The sequence below is a fragment of the Rhinolophus sinicus genome, linkage group LG06, assembly GCF_036562045.2.
Source record: "Rhinolophus sinicus isolate RSC01 linkage group LG06, ASM3656204v1, whole genome shotgun sequence".
Taxonomy (NCBI): Eukaryota; Metazoa; Chordata; class Mammalia; order Chiroptera; family Rhinolophidae; genus Rhinolophus; species Rhinolophus sinicus.
Genome location: NC_133756.1, coordinates 121,058,351 through 121,078,802, shown reverse-complemented (window position 1 = coordinate 121,078,802; position 20,452 = coordinate 121,058,351). Strand labels below are relative to the sequence as shown.

The following is a 20,452-nucleotide window of genomic DNA, read 5'->3' as shown; positions in this document are numbered from 1 at the left end:
CCCCCAAGGGGAAAGATCTTTACTGACAGTAGGGGCTAGAACTCAGGCTTTTGACCCCACCCAAGACTCAGGTACCTCAGCTTCCAGGCCTGGAGTCATTACAGGGATAGCTCAGTCACTCATGCTCACCAAAACCGGGGCTTAGACCAGCTATAGGAGACCCAGACCTAAAGGGGTGAGGGGATACCACATGGAATCATACCCTGCCATGGACTTCATCCTGGAGCCTGTCCCTCGCCTCAGTTCCATTAAACAGAGACAAACGCCAAGACAAGCCTAGCCCAGACTGTTGGCAAGAATTTTATTTTCCTTTGAAATAAAGTGTACAACCAAAAGAGCTCAAGGGCCTGGGACAGTAGGATAGGATAGCTGGGGAGAATAGCAGTTTGGGATAGGAATCTGCCTCCGACCTCTACCCCCCTTTTGCCAAGGAGGAAGAGTCTATAAGCCAGATTTCAGAAGGGAAGGGAAATACATGCTGTGCCAGTGCTTTTTCTGGAGCAGGTCTCCCGCGACAGACCACCACCTCCCTCCACCAGGTGAGGCAAGCAGACTGGCAGAGCCCTTGGAAATCCTACAGCCTGCCCACCCCCCGTCACCCACATGGACACACCAAGTCAGAGGTGAAGTAGGGACTAGACCTGGGCAGCCTTAGCAGGGGACTGTGGTCACAGGCCTGATGCGCAGAGCAGATCATTAGACACATGAGTCAAATGACCCCATGAAGAGAATGGCTGTGGTTTTCAGGTAGCAGCCACTGCTCAGTGGTCCCTGACCTCAACGACAGGTGGCTATGTTAAGGCCAAGAACCGGATGATGGTTAGGAACCTCAGGACTTGTTTTAGCACCAGACGGTGGAGCTCTCCTGCCTGTGCAGCTGGGGGCCTCTCACGTAAGGGTGATGCTGCTTGAAGGCCCCTGTGCCTCCACGTGCGACGGAGGAAAAGAAGCTGCAGCACTGGGTGGAGCCTTATCCTGTGCCCTTCCTCCTTTCTTACTCCCTTCCCCCAGCGTCAGTAGGTCCTAGAGAGGACATAGGAAGTGGGGAAGGCCAGAGTGGGATCTTGTTTCTAGTTTCTGGGCAGTGGGCCCCTCCCCAGCAGAAGAGAAGGGTTTAGAATCGCTTTTCCTCAGGCTGGGAGGTAATCAGCAGCTCCTTGTTCCCGAAGTCCCACCAGGCTGTCATGTGGAATGCCATGTTGGTTAGGACAACAGTGTACTCCAGGATGGCAAAGATGGTATACACTGTTGTGATACAAGGAAGGGCATGGTGAGCCTCTGGCCCCTACCCTCCCCCTGGCCCGGGGCCTCTTGATAAACCACCAGCACATCACCACACAGGGAACACAACGGCAGCCAGCCCCCAAGACCACCGCCATATTGCACATTATAGAAAACTGTCCCGTACCCATTGTGACCACCTATGGATCCCAGCGTGGCCTCACCTCCAGCCTCACAATACATGTTGTGCCGTAAGTAGACAGCCAGTGCCGTGAAGAAGGAGATGAAATTGATGATGAAGAGCCTCTGTTTCCACTTGTAGGACTTGTGATCCTATTGGGAAGGGGAGCTGTCTGATCACTCTGCAGCTTGTTGGACATATACGGGTAGCCTCCCCTCTCAGCCCCAACTCCTCAGGGCTGAGTCTCCCCTCCCTTGGTCATGGAAGGGGGCAGAGGCAGGGTAGCAGGAATGATGGGCTCGTTCGCATCCCTGTATTTGTGACATAATGGGGCCAAAGAGCCATGGTGTCCCTGCCCCTCCTACTTTGGGGGGATGGAATATGAAATTACTTGGAGTCAAACCAACCAACCCAACACCTCCAGATATTGTGGGGAGACGAAAGGTGTATGTGTGGGAGGGCAACTGGAGTTATTACAGACCACAGACCCTGACACGTGTTCCTAACTCACTGCAGCCTGGGTGCTACCCCTCATTCCACCCACTTTGGAGCCTCCATCTCCTCTATTTTCCAGGCTCCTGTACTACCTACACATAGGCTTGGATTCTGACCAAACAGTCACCCTCCACTTGTCCCCAAGCCCCAGCCCCAGCCCAGGTTCCAATTAGAACTCCAGTCCCCCCCTCACCAGTACCCACATCCAGAGGACAGGTCTCCTTGATTTTCCTTCAGGCTGCCTGGAGCCCCACTCGGGGTAGACCGTACCTCCTGACTTACTGTGTGCTTCTTGGTCAGCCGCCAGATAACGCAGGTGAGCAGCATGTGGCTGAGGGATGCAGCGATGAACACAATGAAAGCGTTTTCATGGATGGCTGGAGGGATAGAGGAGGGTTGGGAGCACGCATTGCAGGGAGCACCCAAACCCTACCTCTGAAGGTCTGAAGAAGGGGGGGGCAGGGGTGTCCCCTCCCCGAACCCTTCCCCGCTCTCCTTCCCTCGTCCAGGCACCCACTGAAGTCCTCAGAAGAAGAGACGTAGGTGAGCACGAGCAGTGCAAGGTTCTCGACGACGTTGAGGCTGAAGTTGAGGCGGCAGAGCAGCTGGTAGCTAGGACACGAGGAGGTACAGCTGAGGTAGTGGTTCCAGTAGGCGAAGGCCACCAGGAAGCGGGGTGCTGAGTGCAGGCCGATGCAGAAGCGCCACACGTAGCGCTGGGGCACCTCCCCGCCGATGGCCGAGCTCACCGAAGGCAGGTAATTGGGCACCTAGAGAGTTGTGACCCATTTGGGCACCAGCCCTGCCCACCTGGAGATCCTTCTCTCCATCAAATCACCCCAGCCCTCAGATGGCTCTGCTCCAGCCCCTTCCCTTCCAGAAAGTCCTCCTCCAGGCAACCCCAGAGCTCTCCTAGGAGACCTCCCCTTCCAGGTCCCAGGTTCCCACTGTGCTTGGTTCTCATTCCCCAGACGGCCTGGTGTTTATGCAGGGGCGTGGAGTGACCTTCTCTATCTCCTTACACATGGAACTTTCACATGGCTGAGACAACTGTAGACAGGTTCAGAGCCAGTAGCAGAAGGCCCTGTGAGAGGTTCAATGAGCCCAAAACACCAGATTCAGTCCCATGGACAGATGAGTCAGACCATCTGAGCTGCCTTCGGATAGTGCTGGATTCACTGCCCAGCTGAGCTGTTCCTCTGACGGCTCCCAGCTCCACTTGTTCTTCTGGGCAGGTGTACCGAGGTGGTAGAGGGTACTGTGAGATCCTGGGGAAGCTGGGCCAGAAGGGTGCCCCACCCTGATCAGGTGTAAGAACATGGGTGCTCCTAACCCAGGGTAGTCTAAGAACATGACTGTTCTTGTACATCTCTCCCGTTCATCTTTCTCAAAGCCTGGGATTCCTCATTCCTTAAGGAATCAGAGCATCAATCTTTAAAGTTAAGAAAGGAGGAGGAGATAATACTGCATGGCTGCAAGGATTGCTGTGTTCCTTATATGGGTGATGGTGAGAGGATCGGGGATGAGTAAACAGTAGTTTTGATAGGGACAGAAAAGCCAGGGATGGCAGCAGGATCTCTTAGACTCCAGGGCCTGGAGCTGCTTCTCAAACTTTAATATGCATACAACTCAGGGACAGTGTGAGAGTGCAGAAGTTCTGGAAGCAGAGAATCTGCATTTCTAAAAGATTCCAGGACTGTGGAAGCTACCGGTCTATTGCCCACACTTTTCATGGACTTTTTTAGACTTTCAACAAGGGCCAGAGCAGTGCCAGAGCCCAGCAAGGGAGTGACCCTGCTGTGACTCTGGCAGGACCAGGCTTCAGAGATGGCGTTCTGCAAGATCCCTTCCTTTCTCCCAATGGGGACACTGAATGGGTCTCCAAAGCAGCTGGGATGGTAGGCAGTGATGGAGGCAGCTCACAGAGAAGGGGTGGGCCTGGGGAAGCACTAGCCAGCGGCTTCACAGCCTTCACAGAGGAGATGGATTCCCCTCGGCACTGTCAGAGGAAACAATGCAGAGCTCTCAAAGAGAGGACGCTGCTCTCAAGGCCAAGGCCTAAGATACCATAGCTTGAGACCAGGCTCAGATATTCACTCTGAGTTATCAGTGAAGAGGCAGCATGGAGGTTTTGGAGCCACACAATCCTGGGTTTGCATCACTGCTCTGCCTTTGTTAGTGGGGTAACCTTGAGCAAGTCACTTCATCTCTCTGAGCTTCAATTTCCTCATTGGCAAAATAGGGATACCACCCCCTACCCTGCAGGGTGACTGTGAATACTAAATATAACGTGTGCAAAGCATCTGCAGTGTCTGACACACAGTGGGTACAAGTGATGGCTTTCAGAAGACAAACTTCCCTAAAAAGCCTGCAGATAGGCAGTAAGCTACTACATGGCTACTGAACATGAGAAGGCCTACATCTGAGTGAGAGGCGGGAACTGTATCTTCACCAGACACTTCTGAGGCCTCTAAATCTCCTTACTTGACCTTTTTGACTCTCTGAGTAGGTCCTTTGAGTAGGGTTAGTGGGAGTGTTGCCTCCACTTCCGAGAATATTCATTCTGAAAACTCCTGCCCCAATCTCAGCTGTTTAAGGGGAACAGGGCCAGCCTCTAAAGCTTGGCTGGGAGAGCCCAGAGCACTTAAGGGTCCAGAGCCCTGACTGATGCTGTAAAACAGATAAAGGGCAGAGATGGCAAAGAGTTGGGGGACGCCTCAGGAGGAAGAGAGAATTAGGGCCGTGTGGTTACCAGTCCTGTCCTCACAAGCTCCTCCCAGATTAGGGGTGGGGACCTCTCACACCACACACACACACACACACACACACACACACACACACACACACGTGCGCACACGCCAAGGTACAGAGACTCATATATATGCCCCATTTACAAGTTCCCTGTTCACCAACCATGCCAGCAACAAGCAACTTCAGAAGCTATCAGAAACCAGGTAGACAGCTCACCTCAAACCTACCTCCCCATGAGCCCAGAGCTAAGAGTACTGAGAGATGGGAACATAACCCCTTCCCCCAAGAACAGAAATCCTTTGGCTTGCAGGACCCTGCTCAATGGATCTGTGGCAGGGCAGCAGGGCAGAAATTCACATGAGATAAAGGGAAAAAGCCCCCAAAATTCCCTATCATTGGACCTCAGATTTCATCATTAGAGATTCATTCCTTTTGGCTTCCGATAAAAGTCCCCCCAAATTATGGAGGACTTTTCTATTTACCTTACTTCCCCCTGCCCTTTGCTAACTGGACAAAATTCACATTCCTGGTATTTCCACTTGCTCTTTTTCTCTGGACTTCATCTCCTCCTGTCTATCCTCACAGTTCCCATCTTAGCTCTGGTCTCCCCAGTAGCACAAGCTATTGTACTGACCACCTCACTGGGTTCCCTACTCTGGTCCTGTGCCCTTAAATCTGTTTGCCTTTCAGGAGGCAGACTGGTCTTCTAAGCCACAAATGTGATCATGTCCCTTTCCTGTTTAAAATCTTTGCAAACTTCCCACCGCCCTCTGTATAAAATCAGAAGTTGTCAGCCGGGCGTTCACAAAGATTCTTCTTCACCCCCACAGCAACAATGCCCACTCCTTCAGGAAGGAAGCCTTCACCAATGTCCAAGCCGGGTTGAGTGCTTCCACTGGGCCCTGCCATCCCTGTGCTTCCTTGTACCCCAGTTGGAATCCTGTCTCACTGTGTACTGACTGCAGGGTCTAGGATTATCTCTTGTAGGAATGAGATGCCAAGGGCAAGTCCATATATAATTCCATGCCCCCGACATAGAATCTCTGCCCGTGGGCCCTGAGCAAAGGCCTGGTGGACTGCTTGTGGACGCGGGAATGCATCCAGGTTTCTAGCTGACAGAGACCTCAGTGGACACAGGTTGCGGGTTTGAGGCTACCAGAGAGAGACACCAGGCTAGAAGTTGCCAGGGCAAGGCAGGGGTCCTCTCGGTCAGGCCTCTGTCGCGGCTAAAAGCACCTATTACTCCTGCTCTCATCTTACCTGCTCAGTCCTGCATCCCTTCCAGTCTGGCCCTTTCTTCAGCCTCCTTCTCCCTCTCATGATCTCTCTGGTCTATTCCCACTCCCTTCCCTTCCCCCTCTCCCCTCTGCTCTCTTGCACTTTCTATAATCCTCTTCTATGCTTGGCGGACTGTGACTCTACTCTCTGGGTCTCTCCCCCAAAATTCCCGGCTATGACTTGCCCCCCACCATCCTTCTATTTCTTTTCCCTCTTTCTGACCCTCCACCTTCTCTCTTACTCTCCAATTTCACTCTTATCACCAGCTGCCGACCTGGCCCTGACCCAGGTACTGGGGAGCCTGGCACTCACCCCACAGTCAGTGGCCACCGTGTACTCAAAGTGGAACACCAGGGACCAGATGATGCAGAAGAAGAAGCCGAACATGGGGAAAGTGATGACCCACCAAATCATGGCCGTGATGCGGAGCCGGAACATGGTCCCATCGGGGTCCAAGGGCTGGGAGGCTGTAGAGAACATCCTGTAGGAAGTGGTGCCTAGGCAGGGTGAGGGATACACCTTAGGGCCTAGTGGGATACCTGGGCCTGGGAAAGTGGGGTCTTTTCCAGAGCTGGTTTATCAGGGTATAGAAAAGGGCCAGAATAGAAAGAGCATAAGGGAAAAAGGAAAACAGTGCAGAAGAGAGAAAGGTGCAGAGGGAGATGGGGCAGGAGCAGCAAAGACAGTCAGAATCAGCTCTTAGGAATCCCCTTGGCACACTGGTCCTACAGGGCCACATCTTGAGGAGTCTGGAGAATAGAGGCTCCTAGTGGCCTGGGCATAGAAGATCTGATGGCCCACCTCATTCTCACCACCCTCATACCCACTCAGAAGGGTCAGAGATGGACAGGTTATTGTTCCCATTCCACAGAACAGGAGATTGAGGCCCAGAACTATGCCAGGATCAAACATTAGAACTAAGGCCTCCTGTCACCTGCCAGCTTAAGGCTCCAATTAAGGTTTTCTTTAGGCCAAGTAATCTAGACAAAGGACCCTGGCTCAGACTGGGCCCAAGCCCTCTCACTGACCCTGTCTGACCACATTCCTGCTCTTTACTCAAGTTCAGCTAGGAACAGTGGGTGTGCCCCAGAACCTATTTCAGCAGGACCACAGGCTGCTAGCCATCCCACCCCCAGGCTCCGAATGATCCAAGCCTCAGGCCAGCAGTACTCTGATCCCAAGATACCAGGGTCCTTCAGAGGCCCAGACCTCCATCTCCTTCCTCTCTGAGAAGAACATGTCACCCAATCCAAGGTTTATAGGAACCTGATGGTCATAGGAACCTGCTCCACTCAGCTTGAGCCTGCTGTGCTGGCCGGACCCAGGAAGTACAGACCCAGACCCAGACCCAGGGAGCTGGGCTTCTGCCCTTCTTCCTCTAGGAGAAGCACTCCCTCCTCCCACCACCTACTTTCCCAACGACCATGACCCCTCAAGCTGGGCTCCCTTCTCGGTGTCAGACAGAGATGGCACTGTATTAAGCCCAGGACCAAATTTCCCCTTGGGACTCCTACCTTCCTCCATTAAGGAAATCCCAGCCCACTAGTCCAGCTCAGCATCAGGGAATGGGGCAGGGCAGGAGGGGGCTCACTGAGAGACACTCACACTGGGTGCTGAAGGATCCGGGGCTTGGATTGAGGGCTCTAGCCAGACTGAGACTGTTCTAAGACTATAGGGTGCCACCCCTCTAGTCCCCAGGGCCTGCCTTCCCACCCACAGAGCCCAGATCTCCACGCCTGACCAAGCACACAGCCTTCCTAGGACCAACAAGACCATGTCATAAATTCCGGAACACTCTGTAAAGGTAAGAAGTGATAGTGGCTAAGGTCAGCCCACAGCAGCTTCCTTCTCAGTTGTGGGGGTGGGGACCTTTCTGGGGGGTTGTGTCCAGAGCTACAGGCAGGTTCCTTGGGAAAGAGAGAAAGCAGAATAGGATTTGGTCCCTTTTTGTTGGAGTAGGGCTGAGTACGTTTGTTGGGCCCCATTGGAGAGCTAGCTAATCTTATGACAATAGATTTATGATCCGAAAGAGATCTAGACAGGCCTGAATCCACGCTATCAGTGTCCAGCCTGCACCTGTGCAGAAATAGCTAATGGCAACTCAGGCTGCATTCACAGAGGCCTAACAGCCAATAATAGGAATGGAACAGTCCAGCTTTCACCTGTACTGCCTAGGCCCTATGAAGTCCTATGCCTACATTAGGGCCTAGCATGGAGAAAACAATTCCCAACTGAGCCAAGTCCAGGGGCACATATCCTGCGAGGGTTGCCTGAAGGAACTAGAGCTATGCTACCGAAGAAGAGGAGACTCAGGGACTCCCATTACTGTCTTCCCATCGCAGCAGGGCTGGCAGGAAGTCTGGAGGAAACAGTAGACCTAAGGCTCCCAAGGCAGAGAGTCACCAGGAAGAGAATGTATGCTCACTGTAATTGTTAGCTACTAAGCCTCCTTGGAATGGGCTGCCTAGGGAGGAAGAAAACTCCCCATTACTGGGGAGATGCAAGCAGAGGCAACGTCATCTAATTATAGATATATTAAACTAAGGTTACTTCTTTTATTCCTAGAGTTGGCAACTCCTAGGAAACTCTGGGGGAGAAATTCAGAACATATATGGAAATCCCCAAGTAGATCCAATATGGTAGTCCCAGGGAGTGGGAATAAAAATACCCCCTGCGTCTCTAGGCCTATCCTGTCCCAGAAGGGCCAGGTACTCCTCCTGCAACTACCTATGCCATAGCTCCATAACCAGTATGCCAAGAATGGGTCACAGGTGTGCCAGGTGTACTGAGGTTATTGATCCCTTATCCCTCAGAGCCAGCCATGAGGGGCAGAGCAAACAGCCTACTCCGTTTAACTCTATATGCTGTACAAATATTATAATTTTCTGTATGGGCTACGACTGCATTATACATGCCTTCCTTTTCCCAGAGCACTGGGCGGGGGGCGGGGGGGTGAGTCCTATCCACTTATTCAATAAATACTGATTCAAATGCAGTGAGCACCTTCAAGGAACTCCTAGTCTGGTGGGCAAGATAGACACAAATACAATGTAACAGAACTGTGAGAGAGAACAGGGAACTGTGGGCCCCCAGAGGAGGGGGTGATTAAGTTTGCCCCAAGGAGGTTGGGGAAGGCTTTTTGGAGGAAGAGACACCTGAGCAGGATGAAGAGGAGTTGGGCAGGACAACAGAAACATTTGATGTATTATATAAGGTAAGAACTAAGTCAGGAAAGGCTGCTGGATGGACCCTTTCTCCTCCTTCCCCCTCCTCCCTTCGGATCACCTGGTCACTCCCTTTCTTCTAATCCTGTTCTTTCTGATAATTCCCAGTCCTGGGTCTCATCAGACTGGCTGCCCACAGCTCAAGGCCCATTACTCCCACTGACAAATCAAGAGGGAAAACTTCAAGTCCTGGGAAGAAAAGAAGTGCCCCGCCACCCCAGCCAGACTCCACTGCTAGTCAGCGCCCTTTTCTGGAGCAGATGTTCTTTATAGGAACGGGGGAAGCTCAGCGGACTGGGGGACTTCAGAGCTTTCTCTGAGAATAATCCAAGGGTCCGTGTCCAGGGCCTGCCTCTTTTCTACCTAGATCCCCTAGGCTAACTTCCTCTCCTGCTCTGCCTTCCATCCTGACAATCTCCTTTTGCTCCACCTCCTGACCCTTCATATTCCCAAACCGCCTTCCTATCCTTTCTCTACCTGGAGCTCTACACTAGCCCTGAGGAGGAGGAGGACAGGAACTATGAACCTCCTTTAGCCATGGGGAAAGTGAGGCTCAGTGTCCACTTCTCAGGCAATATACAGAGTTAGTACATAAACTAGGAGTATAACAGAGCTCAACACAGGCCTCATCCCCGTTACTCCAGTATCCTACGGAGAAAGCACTTTCACATCTTCCTGGCCCAGCACCCCATATCACTGTCCAGAGGGTACACGGCCACATGTGGAACCTCAGAGGGCATGAGATCTACCCCAGAACACATACACACATAACCTGGTCCTCATGCAGACAGGCAGAAAGAAAGTCACTCTCACACACATACCCCACTCCAAGCCATTTTGGTCATGTCACTTACAGTTACACATATACACACAATCACTTTCCCACAGAGACAGGCACAAGCCCATAGTGCCACACTTAAGAGGCCCCAAATGCCCTCTAGCCCAGTGTTGTTCTCTCTCCATTCCCCAGAAAACCCTGGGTCTCCTGAATCTGTCCCTCTATGAAGGATTGGGTTCTGGGTTCTGGGGCTGGCCCGCTTCAGTGACCCCAGACCCCAACAACCTCCATGGAAAATGGAGGGAGATTAATTCTTGTGACCTCAATTTGCAGTCATCCCCCCAGGAGCCCAGTATGTTTGATGGCCTAACTGGAGAGTTTGCTAATCCTGTTACAATAGAATCAGGATCCAAATAGATTCAACTGGGCCTGAATATGAGGTGTCAGTGCCCACCCCCCCCGAGCCCTACCCCACAGTGTGTAGCTGTAGTCTCCTTGAAGTGGAAGAGCAGGGACCAGAGGATGCAGAAGAGGAAGGCGACAAGTGGACAGCAGACTGTGACCAGGGCCACCACGGTGAAGCGGAGCCGGACCAGGGTCCCATCCCGGTCCAGTGGCAGTAGGACCTGGTACATCTTGTCAGACCTGGGGATGGAGTGGCATGCTGTCAGGGCCCAAGGCCAGTGGCTGGGACTCTGGTGAAGTCAGCCCTGTGCTCGGTACTCAAACCGAGCTACGACTGAGGAGTCTGAGAAGGAAGCCACCCAGCTCCTACCATGCCTGGGTGAGGAAGACTGACTTGGAATCCCATGACAACATTCACCCTCAATTTCAGAGGAAAGACAATGAAGGAAATGTATGCTACAATGAAGCTTGAATCGATTGGGAGACCTCGTCATCCCTATGCCTGGCTTGACAGGCCTAGGACTACAGGAGCTGGTGTAACTAGTCTCTCTTGTTTCAGGAACCAACCCTCAAACCGCCTAGTGGACAGAATGCCCATTTCCTCCCCCAGGCCCTTGAGCCTCCAGGCTTCAGGGCCTCCCATCAGCTCTCAGTGCTTTACCCACCGGCCCAGGACCCCTCGCATCTTCAGTCCCTTCTCAGACCCTCTGAGCTCTGATGCCTGCACCACAGTCCACAGCAGCAAGCACTCAGTGAAAGCCCACAGAACCTGGACCCACTGTTTGTCCCCGCCTGCTGCCTCACGAGCTCTGAGGGTGAAAAGCTTTGCAGAATCAGGCCTGGTGCTAGCCTGGGCTTGCTGTTTGCTGGAGAGAGCTGCCTGGTCAGCTTCTAGAGGCTTCCCAGTGCCCAGGGGCCTGTCCACCCTGCCTCTGGAGAGTCGGTAAGGGCTCCGGAGGAATGTGACTCCCCCCTCAGATGAGGGTATCTAAGGTCAGGAACTATAATTGCCAAATATACACCAGCAAGCATAGCCCAGCACCCCCTCAGTCTATAGAGGGGAAGTTGAGACCAAGAAAAGGACAGGAGACTGCTCAGGGTCACACAGCAAAAAAGAAGAGCAGCCAGCAGTGGGAAGATGTGGCTCACAGGGTCAAAAACTGCAATTCTGGCCTTCCTTAACCCCTTCCTCTCTGGACCACAGCAGATTAGGTCAGGTGAGGAGAGGAGAGAAAAAGGGTGCCTGTCCCTAGGAGAAAGGTAAAAACCAAATCCTACAGAGATGAGGCAGTCACCCCTGGCTCCACCGTAAACACAGAGAAACAGAGACACAGAGAGGAAGGCCTTTCCTCAAAGCCATATGCTGAGCCTGAGGGAAAGATCCTCAGAACTTAGGCTTCTTGTTGCCAAACTAGGACTGGCTTGAGATACATAAAGAATTCACCCTTCTGGACTCAAGGGCCTTGTCAGACGAAGTGCCAACTCTTCCGGACCCGCCCTCAGGACTCGCCCTTCTAGTCCCACCCTCCGGAAGAACCTGACTTCTACACTGGCCTGCCTCCTGGCATTCCAGAACAAAACAGGTAAGTATCTTCCTCCACCCACCTCTCTGCCAGGTCCTATTAGGCAGCCTACCCTAATGACTCAGGCTCCTTTCTCTTTGTGGGGGGCACGGGGGGGGGGTCTCCCAGGGGAGTTGGAAGTGGCTCTAGTGAGCCTCATTCCATGGATCATCCCCAAATGGACTCTAAGCCCCTCACAGCCCTAGAAAGGGAACACCTTCCCCACTCAACCCAAACCCACTCTGTGTTTGTGGACGTGCTAGTCTTCCCTCCCAACACCCCTCCCGAAGGCCCACCTCCTCAGAAGCCACTGGGATCTCCAAACTGAACACTAGATCCTCAGGGAATGAACAGGCACTGCCCACGGCAGGGGGGTGATAAGCAGGCCCGAGAACGAGCTGTTCCACTTGTTGGATCTGCCTGGCCTCCTTTTTAGCTGTGTGACCTTGGTCAAGTCACCTACGCACTCTGGGCCTGTTTCCACATTTGTTCCCATGGGGACCATGTGGTTTAGATAGGCCATTCCAACTTGGTCATTCAACTCCTCCAGGCCTCAGGATGGGGAGCTCACTACCTGAAGGACAGCTGTTCAGCCCCAGTCAGCTTTAACTTCCTCATAGGTGCTTAGTTGAAAAACTGCCTTGATAGGAATGCCCCTACCTTATCTCCGAAGGTCCCAAAAGATCTCAGCTTCCAGTCCAAATCTACACTTACTGGGTGCCTTCTAAATCTAGGCACCCTGCTTAGCACTACATATAGTTTCTTTTAATCCTCACTATAATTCTATGAGGTAGACACTATATTTCCTTTTTATAGAAGATGCAAAGGAGGCTCAGGGAGGTTAAAAACACTTGCTCAAGGTCACATACTAATAACTGGCAGAGTTGGGATTTGAAACGAATCTATGGAGTCCAAACCCCCCACCCCACACACACACCTCCATTCCCCTGCACCTAAAAGGAATACGGACCAAGAGTCCCTGTGGAGTGAAGAAAGGAGAGCTCAACCCTTGCACACCCGGCCCCAAGCATGAGGGCTGAGGGGAAAGAGGTCAGCTCAGCAAGTCCGGACAGCAGCATTTCCTGAGCAGGCACCAGGACCCCCAGAGTTAGAGAACGGGCCCTGCGGGGGCTGGACCGCGTGGCCGAGCTCCCCCAAGTGGGGCTGCCCAGCGGTCCAACACACCCGTCCGCAACTCACCCAGGCTGTGGCTGAGAGGAGACTGCGCCGGCGCAGGCCAGGAGCTGGGGTACCCTGGGGACCTGGGGGTAGCCCAGGCCCGGCCCCGGGCGAGCGGCGGGGAGGGGGGTATTGGAGTAGGAACGGTGGGTGCGGGGCAGGACCGGCGTGCTTGGGGCGGAACTTGAGGAGGAAACAGCGCCCAGATCCTCTGCTGGCTCCTCCCCGCTTCTGCGGACCCAGGCCCCCCAGGCTCTCCCCCTTAATCTGGCATCCCTTCCTGCCATTCCTCTCCAGCCCTGGTCGGCCCCACTAATTCCAGCTGCGTGGGGGCAGCCGGAAGAGTCCTGGAAACCCGGGTTTGACACGTTGGATAAGACACCTTGTCACCTTACCTCTCCGCTGCGTTCCATCACCTGTTGAGAGAACATAAAATTAATTGAACAGGGCCCTGAATTCTCTTTATTTCCCGACCCCAGTCTCTGTTGCTCCCTCCCCTCCATTCTAGCAGAATTATGCAGCTTCACCCTTCTAAAATATTAAGTCAGTTTCGCTCCAGCCTCGGCGCCCCTCCCCCAAACTTTGTTACCTGGAGCGGATTCAGGGCATTTCAGCAAAGAGAAGAGCACCTTACAGAGATAGTGAGTTCCAGTGAAGCCCACCCCAGAAACTCTGGGTCAGAGCTGATCCCACCTTTGATCAGGAGAGGGAGCCCTGTCCCGACATGGCAGAGAGGATCTCCAGACAGCCCTGGGTCTCTCCCCACCATGAAAAGGTTGATCACCAGACACCAGCCCCCAGAGTTCCCTCCCCTGACTGACCCATAAAGGAAACGGAGGGAGACTCTTGGCTCCCTTTGCAAAGACCCTCCTACCCCAACAGGGAAGCAGGGTGAAGGGACCAGTAATCCTTCCTGAAGGCACAGAGCAGCGTTGTTAGAGCACCTGAAGGGGGTGTGGAGGACCTCTGAGCCAGGCACACCACCATCAAGTTTGCCCCATTGGAATCCTCACAGTAACAATTAGCACGTTTGGGCACCCTCTGTGTCCCAGGCACTTTTCTACTTTTTATGTATCCCATTTAATCCTCACAAAATCCCTATAAGGTAGATACTATTAATATCTCCATTTTACCAATGGATAACAGAGAAGGCAAGTTACCTACTCACACAGCTAGTCCGGTACCTGAGGTCATTCCCTTAATCACTATATACTGTTAATTCCACAAGGTAGCTATAATCACCGCGCTGCAGATGGAGAAACAGAGGCTCCAATTTGATCAACTTGCCGGTTTACCGCACGCATTCATTCTCTTGTTCATTCATTCAGTCTAGGCCCTCTCTGGGGCAGGCCCTGGGCTGGGCAATGGTGGGGGACCCAGAGATATCTCGGACCGACTGCTAGGGGAGTGAAGTCTGGAGAAAAGGTGTGATACTCTAAAAACTACTTTTCTTGACTTTGAATTCTCCCCACATGTCCTTTAAGGTCCCAGGGCAAGTGAACAATTAATAAAACTTTACTGAAAGAACCATCTCCTTTTAGTTTCAATAATTAAATTTAGGTTTTCTACCTTGGGGCTTTGCGCCATCCTCTGTTTAGCTCCAACCCACAGATGCCTGCTTCTGGCCTTTGTTCCCTGTCTTGAGCTTTCCTGGTCTCACATCTTTATTTTCCCTGTTTATCTGGCTTGGAGTGCTTCTTTTCCTCCATCTCAGCAAACTCTACCCTTCCTGTAAAGATAGTGATTAGCATGACACTTGGTAAGTTAGGAATGCATGTGGTAATTTCTAGGGCAATCACTAAAATAATAGAAAAAGAGAATTCCCAAACTGGCACAGGAGAAAAAAATGAAATAATCCGTAAGAATGCAAAAAAGGAGATTTAAATGGCCAATATGCACGTGAAAAGATGGTCGACATCATTAGTCATTAGGGAAATGTATATGGAAACCACAACGAGATGACACTTCACATCCCCTAGGATGGCTGTAATTTAAAAAAAAAAAAAGGAAAATGACAAGTGTTGGCAGCGATGTGGAGAAATTGGAACCCTCACATAGGAGGTTGGACAATTAAGTTTGTGAACTTGTTGCAATGATGTTGCTAACCTTTTTTGATATTAGAGGGATTATTCATTATAAATTTATACCAAGAAGTGCTGAAAAGGCTGCATGTAAAAGTTAGACAACCTAAACTTTTTGCCAACAATTCATGGCTCTTGCATCACAACAATGCACCAGCTTACACGGCACTGTCTGTGAGGGAGTTTTTAGCCAGTAAACAAATAACTGTACTGGACCACCCTCCCTACTCAACTGATCTGGCCCCCAATGACTTCTTCCTTTACTCGAAGATAAAGGAAATATTGAAAGGAAGATATTTTGATGACATTCAGGAAATCAAGGGTAACACGATGACAGCTCTGATGGCCATTCCAAAAAAAAGTTCCAAAATTGCTTTGAAGGGTGGACTAGGCACTGGCGTCGGTGCATAGCTTCCCAAAGGGAGTACTTCATAGGTGACCGTAGTGATATTCAGCAATGAGGTATGTAGTACTTTATCTAGGATGAGTTTGCTAACTTAATTATCAGATCTCATATTGCTGGTGGGAATGTAAAATTGTACAGCCACTTTGTAAAACAGTTTGCAGTTCCCTCAAAAGTTAAACATAGTTACCATGTAACCTTACAAATCCACTCCTAGATATAAACACAAGCGAAATGAAAACATATGTCCACAAAAAACTTGTACATGAGTGTTAATAGCAGTACTATTCATAGTAGCCATAAGATGGAAACAACTAAAATGTTATTCAACTAATGAATGTATAAACAAAATGTGACATCCATAAAATAAAATATTATTGACCATAAAAAGGAATGAGGTACTGATGTACAACATGGATGAACCTTGAAAACATTATGCTAAGTGAAAGAAATCAGACACAGAGGCCGCATATTTATGATTCCATTTATATGAAATGTCCAGACTAGGCAAAGCCATTGAGACAAAGCAGATTAGTAGTTGCCAGGAGCTGGGGAAGGGGGAGTTGGAGAACGACTGCTAATGGAGCTGGGGTTTCTATTCATGGTTATGAAAATGTTCTGAAATTGGACAGTCATGATGGTTGCACAACCTTGTGAATATACTAAAATACTAAATATACTAAAAACCTCTGAATTGTACTCTTTAAATGGGTGAATGTGAATTATATGTAAATTATTATTATATGTGAATTATATACTCATGTGAATTATGTCTCAATTAAAAAATTTGACAAAGATCTGGGCTTCAATAAATGGCAATTATTATAATAAATAAATAAATAAATAAATAAAGGAAGGAAGGAAGGAAGGAGAGGAGGAGTCTGGTCAATATGGTGGAGTAGAATCTTAAAAAAAAGAAAACAGTTATTCTCATAAACCAACACAAGTGAGAAATGTGAGGAGGAAAAATAAAGGAGAGGCAGGAACAGAATTGAAAGGACAAGTAGAAAGTATAAAATGTTAGATAAAATACTGAATATACCAGTAAATTCATGAACTGCAATGACCTAAATGCTCTAGTTAAAAGTCAAAGGTATTGGGCCCGCCCAGTGGCTCAGGCAGTTGGAGCTCCGTGCTCCTAACTCCGAAGGCTGCCGGTTCGATTCCAACATGGGCCAGTGGGCTCTCAACCACAAGGTTGCCAGTTCAACTCCTCGGGGTTGCCAGTTCAACTCCTCGAGGTTGCCAGTTCAACTGCTCGAGTCCCGCAAGGGATGGTGGGCAGCGCCCCCTGCAACTAAGATTGAACACAGCACCTTGAGCTGAGCTCCCAGATGGCTCAGTTGGTTGGAGCGCATCCTCTCAACCACAAGGTTGCCAGTTCTATTCGAGTCCTGCAAGGGATGGTGGGCTGCGCCCCCTGCAACTAGAAACGGCAACTGGACCTGGAGCTGAGCTGAGCCCTCCACAACTAAGACTGAAAGGACAACAACTTGAAGCTGAACGGCACCCTCCACAACTAAGATTGAAAGGACAACAACTTGACTTGGAAAAAAGTCCTGGAAGTAGTACTGTTCTTCAATAAAGTCCTGTTCCCTTTCCCCAATTAAAAAAAAAAAAGTCTTAAAAAAAAGTAATTAAAAAAAAAAGTCAAAGGTATTCACACAAGATTTATAAAAATTTAATTATGTGCTATTTACAAACATCACCCTTCACTATCAAGTTATAGGAAAAGAGGAAGGAAATCAACATTTACTGAGTGCTTACTGTGTGCCAAACATGTGCCCAGTCCAGTCCTTTGCAAATTCTATTATCTTATTTGAACTTTACAACCACCTTATAAAACAGGATTACTGTGCCCATTTTATAGCAAGAAAACCGGGGCACAGAACAATTAAATAATTTGTGCAAGGTCTAAAAAGTAGCAGATATGGCAGTTGAACTTAGCTGTATGACTCCAACTCTGCTGCTCTTTCCAATGCACCATGTAAGAAATCTAGAACCGTCCCAAGGAAGTGTCTTGCCCTTCCATGATTCTGCAATCTGTAGAGGACTATCTCCTCCCTGAGCTCCAATCCCTCATAGCTGCATAGGGTGAGTTCTCAGGGCATGTATGTGAGAGACTGGGGGCTGCCAGGACAGAGCTGGCCAGGGCAGAGTTTTGAGCTGTGGACATCTCTGGGCTACTGATGCCAAAACAGGGCTTGGCTCCACAAGCTTTTGTGAACATACACCAAACTTCATGTCTTTAGAAGTTCTTCCCTGGGCAGAAGTCCCTGAGAATGATGAGCTTGTGGGCCACATGCCTACAGAGTACCTAACAACAGTCCTTCACTTCGAAATCACCATGTTCACAGGGAATTCCTCCCTGGAGCATTCCTCATCCAATTCCTGATCTTCTCCCTCCAGTTTTCCCGCAAGTATTTAAGGGTCCACTAGTACTTTGAACTGAATGTCCTCACTCCCTCAAGACATATTTCTGAGCCCCTTTTCTAAGAATCATGTCTTAGATTAGTTAGAATTCCTTGACATTTTTAAAAAATATAAATGTCTACCATTCACTGAAGGATTACTGTGTACCAAGTACCTGATAAGTGCTTTATCACATTTCATTCTCACAATAACCCTGTGGGGAAAGTAGGGTTATCCCCATTTTTACTGACACGGAAACTGAGACTCAGAGGGGTTAAGAAATTTGCCCAAGTTCATACAGCTAATATATGGTTGGGCTCAGATTGAAACCCAGGCTTCTCCAACTCAAAAATTTCACACTTCTACTTTTCTACCTAAGAAAATAATTCACTCATTCATGCATCAAACATTTAATGTATGCCTGTACTGTATGTATGGCCTTAGGGACACCAGACTAAATACCGTGTTTCCCCAAAAATAAGACCTAGCCAGACAATCAGCTCTAATGCGTCTTTTGGAACAAAAATTAATATAAGACCCGGTATTATATTATATTATTATATTATACTATATATTATGTAAGACTGGGCCTTATATTATAGTAAAATAAGACCAGGTCGTATATTAATTTTTGCTCCAAAAGACGCATTAGAGTTGATTGTCCAGCTAGGTCTTATTTTCGGGGAAACACGGTAAGTAGAGGAAAGGTTTAGTTGGGTTTGAGGATTGGAAGATGACAAATCAAAGGTTCAGAAGGGCAATGAGGAAGCTATTGTAACTATCGGGGAGAACTAATGACTTTCTGATGCAGCACATAGGTAAGGGAGGGTGGAGGAAAAGGAGAGATGTTTGGGTGAAGGAGTTGGGGGAAGGTGGTTGGAGTCAGATATTCAAACTAGTTTTACTATTTGACCCTCCATGTATTTTTTTTCTTTCTTCCTTCAAGCATCTACTGAGCACCTACAAGGTACCAGGTTTCTCCTATCCATTATCTGATTTCATCTTTATGACCACTCCACTTTTTGACAAACAAATCAATTATCTCTAATCCCTTGCCACCACTGAAAACCCACAGGGATTTAAGGTCACCTACTTTTGGGCAGAGCCTATTTCAATTTTGCATTGATGCCCCAGGAAGAGGCGGTGGTGGAGAGGTAAATCAAATAGGCTTTCTGAGCACAGTCCCTGCTATTCTATGTGGGACTCTCAGTCACTAGGCCTAGGTTTTAGAACATGCGCAACCCTCCCCTTCATAATATCAGGCTTCTGCACCAGGCTTGGTCCAAGGGAAAGGAACACCAAAGTAAAGGAAAAAACCATAGGCCCAAGATGGCATCACTCATGCCAAAAGCCCATAATACCAAACCTCGATTTAATAATTGATCTAACTGTATTTTCAACCTCTCCTAGAAACATGACCTTAATCAAACCACTATGAAAATTTCTGGTCAAGCACCAGTAAGGTAACCTGTCACATAGGCCCTCTCCATCCTCCATAGAAAGGAGTAATCTACATAATAAAAACCCTTCCCCTTCTCCTCCCCCAAAGATGTCAGAGCCCCAAAATAATCCTTACTTTTGCTAATAGCTTCCTTGCCTCACCCTTCTTCCTATAAAATCTTTCCATTTTGTACATCCTTTCAGTTGCCCTTCCAGTTGCTAGATGGGATGCTGCCCAATTAATGAATGGCTTAATAAAGCCAATTAGATCTGCAAATTTACTTGGTTGAATTTTGTTTTTTAACACCAAGAAGAAGAAAATGCAGCTCTGACGTCCAAGAGAAGCGGCACAGAAGACAGGAAAGTAATAGGATACAAAGTGACAAAGCTGTAACAGAGGCCTGCCCAAGCATTAACCCAACTTGCTGAGAGAGATCAGCAAATGTATCCTAGAGAAGGTGGGAGCATTTGAACCAGAACTTTAAGAATAACTGGGGACTCCTAAAGGGCAGTTGGGTAAGAAGTTCCAAGAATCCTGCTTTGTACCAAGTTTTTTGCTGAACCATCCCCTTAGGGCATCTCTGATGCTCACAACATTTATTCTAGGGATTCAGAGAGGGAAAGGTGCTGGGGCTTGCGTGGGTCAGGAGACAAGAAGGCCTGGTTTTAAGGCCTCGGAGCAGCTGCAGGAAAGCTACGCGGGCAGTCAGGGTTCCCACGGGGGCCCTCTAGCTCTACAAGAGGTCTGGCCAAGAAGCGAGGGAAGGACTACCGGGAAACCTTCCCATCACCGCCCACGGATTGGGGCAAGGTGTGGGTAGAATAGTTACCATGCCATCCTGGAGCCTTTCCTCTGATTGGCCGGAGCTTCAGCAGCGGGTCTCTCCGCTCCAAGGAAGTGGGCGGAGCTTCGATGAGCGTCACCGCTCTTCTCCCACACCCCGCCCAACATAGCCACTCACCAGCCCACTTCGAGGGGCCCTGTGTTACGTCACGACTCTCTCCCAGCCAACGGCGGCGGTGAGGGCCAGAGCTCCACGTC

General features: G+C 49.8%; 1 protein-coding gene across 11 annotated transcripts; it reads right to left on the bottom strand.

Annotated features, from left to right (window-relative positions):
- Positions 1-284: 284 nt before the first annotated feature.
- PGAP2 (post-GPI attachment to proteins 2) lies at positions 285-20,348 on the bottom strand. 11 transcript variants are annotated; one of them, XM_019718994.2, is made up of 7 exons: positions 20,241-20,348; positions 13,470-13,490; positions 10,399-10,573; positions 2,415-2,667; positions 2,168-2,274; positions 1,446-1,554; positions 285-1,245 (listed from the first exon to the last, which is right to left on the bottom strand). In XM_019718994.2, exons 3-7 carry the CDS (start codon positions 10,561-10,563, stop codon positions 1,115-1,117), a joined length of 765 nt encoding a protein of 254 aa, XP_019574553.1. In that variant the 5' UTR covers positions 10,564-10,573; positions 13,470-13,490; positions 20,241-20,348; the 3' UTR covers positions 285-1,114. The 11 variants fall into 11 exon arrangements, with proteins under 11 accessions (XP_019574553.1, XP_019574558.1, XP_019574544.1 ...); XM_019718999.2 differs by lacking the exon at positions 20,241-20,348 and adding an exon at positions 13,664-13,780 and having other exon boundaries at positions 2,180-2,274; XM_074335866.1 differs by lacking the exon at positions 20,241-20,348 and adding an exon at positions 14,644-14,758 and having other exon boundaries at positions 982-1,245.
- Positions 20,349-20,452: the final 104 nt, after the last annotated feature.

What these genes read in the sequence shown, in the direction of transcription:
- PGAP2 (XM_019718985.2), bottom strand. Translation starts at nt 13,361, where the DNA reads ATGGCAGGAAGGGATGCCAGATTAAGGGGGAGAGCCTGGGGGGCCTGG. An exon ending in TCCTCTCAGCCACAGCCTGG is followed by an intron (nt 10,574 to 13,095) that starts GTGAGTTGCGGA and finishes CTCCATCCCCAG; the next exon opens with GTCTGACAAGATGTACCAGG. An exon ending in CTACAGCTACACACTGTGGG is followed by an intron (nt 2,668 to 10,398) that starts GTAGGGCTCGGG and finishes ACAACTCTCTAG; the next exon opens with GTGCCCAATTACCTGCCTTC.